Source organism: Sycon ciliatum, chromosome 5 (genome assembly GCF_964019385.1).
Source record: "Sycon ciliatum chromosome 5, ocSycCili1.1, whole genome shotgun sequence".
NCBI lineage: Eukaryota > Metazoa > Porifera > Calcarea > Leucosolenida > Sycettidae > Sycon > Sycon ciliatum.
Genome location: NC_088647.1, coordinates 19,265,632 through 19,271,865, shown reverse-complemented (window position 1 = coordinate 19,271,865; position 6,234 = coordinate 19,265,632). Strand labels below are relative to the sequence as shown.

The 6,234-nt window shown below is 46.2% G+C and overlaps 1 protein-coding gene across 1 annotated transcript; it reads right to left on the bottom strand.

The window, feature by feature from the left end:
• Positions 1-4,437: 4,437 nt before the first annotated feature.
• Positions 4,438-5,775, bottom strand: LOC135816869 (uncharacterized). The gene has a single exon (XM_065329972.1). It carries the CDS (start codon positions 5,773-5,775, stop codon positions 4,438-4,440), a length of 1,338 nt encoding a protein of 445 aa, XP_065186044.1.
• Between the last annotated feature and the right edge of the window lie 459 nt (positions 5,776-6,234).

Genomic DNA, 6,234 nt, shown 5'->3' with positions numbered 1-6,234 from the left:
CTCTCACAACTGGTGTTATCTAGCTATTTGCTGCGGCTCTGCCTTGCGCTATATTACATCCATTTAGCATTGCAGCTCTACGTTGAGCTAACAGCAGCTCTACTTTGAGCTAACAGCAGCTCTACTTTGAGCTAACAGCAGCTCTACTTTGAGCTAACAGCAGCTCTACTTTGAGCTAACCGCAGCTCTACTTTGAGCTAACAGCAGCTCTACTTTGAGCTAACCGCAGCTCTACTTTGAGCTAACCGCAGCTCTACTTTGAGCTAACAGCAGCTCTACTTTGAGCTAACAGCAGCTCTACCTTGAGCTAACAGCAGCTCTACTTTGAGCTAACAGCAGCTCTACTTTGAGCTAACAGCAGCTCTACTTTGAGCTAACAGCAGCTCTACTTTGAGCTAACCGCAGCTCTACTTTGAGCTAACAGCAGCTCTACTTTGAGCTAACAGCAGCTCTGCTCTGAGCTAACAGCAGCTCTGCTCTGAGCTAACACCAGCTCTACTTTGAGCTTCAAACCAGTTGTTTCGAAACCAGCACTCCTCAATCCAAAGATGCCTCTTTGTTGACTTGTTTGTGTGAGGGATGGGGCTAACACCAGATAGCAGCGTGAGTCAGTGTCGCTCCTGGACGGTGAGAGCTCAACTGATGAGGGGTGAATCCCCCGAAACCCTGTGTATTGAGCAGTGAGTGGTGCTTTCTTGCAGGTTTGCCGAGTCGAAGGTTCGATGGACTTCTCGTGTGCTCTGGATGGCAGTCGTGAGTCAGTCAAGTGTCAAGTAAAGTCGGCGGAATAGCGCAAGCTCCGGTGTGGGGAGCAAACCCTTTATTATTATTATTATTATTACCAAAACTTGTTTTCATGTAAATAACTAAAATTGTTCCTAAACGTTTTCGTCGCCATCTCATGAGAGGATTACTGGCAAATCAAAATTAGCTCTTAACTCAATATATATACCCACAATGCAAGCAATAATTTAGACCCTAACTAGCGTGAGAAAATGAGAGCTGAAAGAAACATTACATCAATCAACGATATCAGGTGACAACAGATGCGATAAATTCACCACTAGAAAGTAACCATGCACCACAAACGAGAACTACTGATCTAAATTCACAAACAATTTCAACGTAAACAAATTCATTTTCTGCCTACACAACAAGCTTAGTTATTTACATGAAAACAAGTTTTGCCAATGGTGTTTGTACTGAGTGCGCAGCTTACTCTATTTATTGCGTTGATTACATTTTTATCTCCACGTAAGCTTTTTAATTATTATTATTATTATTCACTAGTTTGAGGGAAAGAGACAAATGGAAAAAGTCTGAAGAAAAAATTGACTGTCACCACCAGAACTCGAACCAGGGACCCTCGCTTGTAGCTAGCGATGCTCTAACCACTGAGCTATGGTGTAGTCGTCATCCCAGCAGAGACTGTTCAACATTTTTTTCAGACTTCGTAACTCACACTTGCTGTGAATCCACACAGGCGGGTGGGACGCAGCCCTCACTGTACCCACACACTTCACGTACACTCTAGCACGCGGGGAGCCCTAAGTCATTATCATTTATTATTATTATTATTTGAAACTCGGATGTTGAGCCATAAAAAAATGTAGAAGAGAAAAGGACATATGGATACGAGTTAAGAGTAACTCTCCATCACTGTAATATGATACTATATACAGTCAGAAAGTGCAATAACTAGGCGCAAAACTGACAGAGTACTGAAACATTCGACGTCCTGACACCTAGCTTCAACACATCTCCGTAGCGCTAACCGACAGCCTTCCAACTTGGAAGGTTCAAGGTTATGGAAAGACCGAAGAGGGAAGGCAAGCGCAACGAAAACGAGCAAAAGCTACAGTCCCAACGGAACAAAGAATGTCGATTGTTACTTGACGATGGAGATGTGTTGAAGCTAGGTGTCAGGACGTCGAATGTTTCAGTACTCTGTCAGTTTTGTGCCTAGTTATTGCACTTTCTGACTGTATATAGTATCATATTACAGTGATGGAGAGTTACTCTTAACTCGTATACATATGTCCTTTTCTCTTCTACATTATTATTATTATTATTACAAAAAAAGTATTGTCTACGCATGCATCTACGCAAGAGTCACCACCAGCCAATTAGGACATGTGTCAAAGTATTGAACGTTTTCGTTCCCTTCTTGTCAAAATACTACAGGGAATGATGGAAATAAGCTAAAAGACTACAACTATAAGGAAAAGAAGTTCAGAAATATATCACTCCAATTATGTGTAGAAGTGACACGAAAAAAAATAGATGTGAAGAATCAAGAAAACAGCATGCAAATCCAATAAGTGACAAAAACGTAGTGACAAGAAAAAGAGAGAAACATCAAGAGATCTATTTCGCACCTTCACGACGAACAGTGCCAAACAACTGTAAAGACAACACATTCTCCTTCTGAACACAAAGCTCAGGGTCTAACTTACGTATGTACAAAGCTTCCAACACGGCAAGATGTAACAAAGACCTACCACGCGACAAAACAGAGAATACATCATCGGAGTACCACTCACGAGTGATATATTTCTGAACTTCTTTTCCTTATAGTTGTAGTCTTTTAGCTTATTTCCATCATTCCCTGTAGTATTTTGACAAGAAGGGAACGAAAACGTTCAATACTTTGACACATGTCCTAATTGGCTGGTGGTGACTCTTGCGTAGATGCATGCGTAGACAATACTTTTTTTGTAATATTTTCTGCCTCCGTCCTACTTTCAAATTATTATTATTATTATTATTATTAACTGGTTTCGAGGGAAAGAGACAAACGGGAAAAGTCTGAAGAAAAAATTGACTGTCACCACCAGGACTCGAACCAGGGACCCTCGCTTGTAGCCAGCGATGCTCTAACCACTGAGCTATGGTGTAGTTGTCATCCAAGCAGAGACCATTCAACGTTTTCTTCAGACTTCGTAACTCACATTTCCTGTGAATCCACACAGGCGGGTGGGACGCAGCCCTCACTGTACCCACACACTTCACGTACAAACTAGCACGCGGGGAGCCCCAGGTCATAAAATATTAACTGGTTTTGAGGGAAAGAGACAAACGGGAAACGTCTGAAGAAAAAATTGACTGTCACCATCAGGACTCGAACCTGGGACCCTCGCTTGTAGCCAGCGATGCTCTAACCACTGAGCTATGGTGTAGTCGTCATCCCAGCAGAGGCCGTTCAACTTTTTCTTCAGACTTCGTAACTCACACTTCCTGTGAATCCACACAGGCGGTGGGGACGCAGCCCTCACTGTACCCACACACTTCACGCACAGACTAGCACGCGGGGAGCCCCAGGTCATGAGATATTAACTGGTTTTGAGGGAAAGGGACAAACGGGAAAAGTCTGAAGAAAAATTATTATTATTATTATTATTATTCTTGAATTGTTTGCAGGCAACCTGCCTACACTCAAGAGAGCACTGCATTTCACACAAATCCATTGGTATCGTTACAACGTTTCGGTCTTTATGACCATCATCAGGAATGAAGTGGACATGGAAAGAACAGCAGTATAAAAGAAGGAGGCAAGCAAGCAAAGCGCGGTACATAGTGACAGCGCGCGTAGAGAAGTGCAAAGCGCGTCATGGCGGGTGTGCATTACTACATATACATGACAACACAAGCACGAACGGCGAGGAAAGTAGATACTGCGCTACAGCAGTGATAACAGCCCAGTTCCAGTCTCACACCACCAGTGAGGTGTCTAGAGCCCCGCGCCACTCGCAGTAAGGTGGTGTTATAGCAGATCCCAGCCACTGTTATTGTTAATTTCCGGGGATCGCTCCCTGATATTGATGGCCTCCCGGATCCTCCTCCTGGGGCGGTCACGCTCAGAACCGAGAACCCGGATACCTGAGAAAGCCGTTGCTCCCAATGGCAATGGGTCAAATGCATGCTTGGCCGCGAAATGCTCACCCAGCGCGGTGCCGCTCACTGTGTTGCGTGCGTCGTCGTTGTGTTCTTTTGTCCTGGTAGCGAGGCTGCGGTACGTCTCTCCGACATATTTATCACCACATTTGCACTCGAGGTGGTATACAACATTTCGCTCCGTGCATGCCCCTGAACCGGACATGCAGGCGACACAAGCAGCTTTGGGCCGCCCCCGTTTACGGGGCCTGGACGGGTCTACATACCTGCGGCATGGTGGTTTGCGGAGGGCAGACGTGCAAATCATAGAACTTAGACGGCGGTTCCTGTAAATCAGCTGGGCATTTATCTTGTACTTCCGGAGTAATTTATGAATTTTGTTGTGGATATACTCGGTGTGAAACGGTAGGTTGAGGGTGACACGGTATTCATTCTGCACTCTGACACGTCGGGGGCGCACAGCTCGTTCACGTGCCGAGACTATAACTGACTCTGGGAAGTTGTTGAATTTTAGGATGTTGGTTACTTTTTCTTCACTTCTTTTTAGGGTGTCGGCATCGGAGGATAGGCGGACGCACGCAGGAACTCAGAGGAAGCAATTGCTTTCTTTTGCTGGTTGGGAACTGACGAGTTGTAGTCTGATACCAGTCCACTGTGACATGGCTTGCGGTATAGTTCATAGGATATAGATCCATCTGGTGAGACATGGACGGTTGTGTCCATGAAATTGATTGAGCCAGTCAACTCCGTGGATTGGTGAGTGAATTTAATATTAGGATCGGCATTATTGAAGTGATCTAGGAAACTCTGCAGAAGTTCCGGACCGAGGTTCCACACAATGAAAACATCATCGATGTAGCGCTTGTACAGAACTGGGCTGGCAGGTGCACTACGCAAGAGCGAACTCTCTAGGTCATGCATGTACAGGATGGCAAAGGGGGGCGCTAGGTTATTGCCCATAGCCACACCATCCTTCTGGTGGTACACCTGCGCTCCAAACCGGAAGTAGTTGGAGCTCAGCACATGTGCGAGGAGCTCCTTGACCTGCCCAATTCGGAAACCGAACAGATCGATGCTGCCCTCGTGTTGTCGGAGGACTCTCATGACTGCTGCAATGCCATCGTTAATCGGGATGCTAGGGTAAAGGGCCACCACATCCATAGTCACAATGATGGTGCCGGGCGGGGCCTTGAGGTTGAGAAACGCGCTCCTCATACACTGGAGTGCTTCAACAGTGTTCTCCAGGTGTGCTGGCACGAACTGGAGACATTGATTGAGGATGCGTTCGAGGACTATGGAGATGTTTGTAACTGGGCTGCCGCAGGCCGCAACGACTGGTCTGAGAGGAATATTGGACTTGTGGTCTTTTGGAAGACCGTACATTTCAGGGAAGCTGTTGTCACCCGGCATCACGGCTGTGTATAAATCCTTTTCCAAGGATCCCTCGCAAACTCGGCGGAGTATCTTTCGGGTCTCCTCCTCCCACTGGTCGATAGTAAGCTCAACTTTCTCAAACCGGGACTCGTCCGACAACAGGGATTCTGCCTTCTTCAGGTAAGTGGTCATTTTCATTGCTACAAATTTGTTGCTTTTATCAGATTTTTTTATGATGACTGACTCGTCCTTGCCGACCTTCATGAGCTGCTCACGATCAGAGTGAGACAGGTTCGGCTGCGGCACTCGCGAGTTTTTGTACAGGGCCATTGCTTCGCGCTTGAAGCTCGCCAGGCTGTACTCTTCGTCCTTGGACAGTTTAGGGCCCTGCTGGAAACCATGTGCCTTCAGGTGCCAGATCTTGGGTTCAAATTTGGCGGGACCTCCGTCAGCCATAGATGGCTGCTGTTCCGAGGACTGCCTCCACCAGCGAAGAGAGTACGCCATTCTTTCGACGCCCACCTCGACGTCTTGCATAACTCTCTGGTTGGCTTTGCCAGCCGACGGAACAAAGCCCGGCCCGAGTCGTAACGATACCAATGGATTTGTGTGAAATGCAGTGCTCTCTTGAGTGTAGGCAGGTTGCCTGCAAACAATTCAAGTATAATGAAGCTGCGTGAAGCGTCCTTCAAAATTTTGAAATTATTTGTAAGACTTGTAAGAAAGGGTGAATTCCCCGAAACACTGTGTATTGAGCAGGGAGTGGTGCTTTCTTGCAGGTTTGCCGAGTCGAAGGTTCGATGGACTTTTCGTGTGCTCTGGATGGCAGTCGTGAGTCAGTCAAGTGTCAAGTAAAGTCGGCGGAATAGCGCGAGCTCCGGTGTGGGGAGCAAACCCTTTCTTCTTCTTCTTATTATTATTATTATTTCTCCTTTATTCACTTCTTTCGAAGGCGATAAGCCAGAC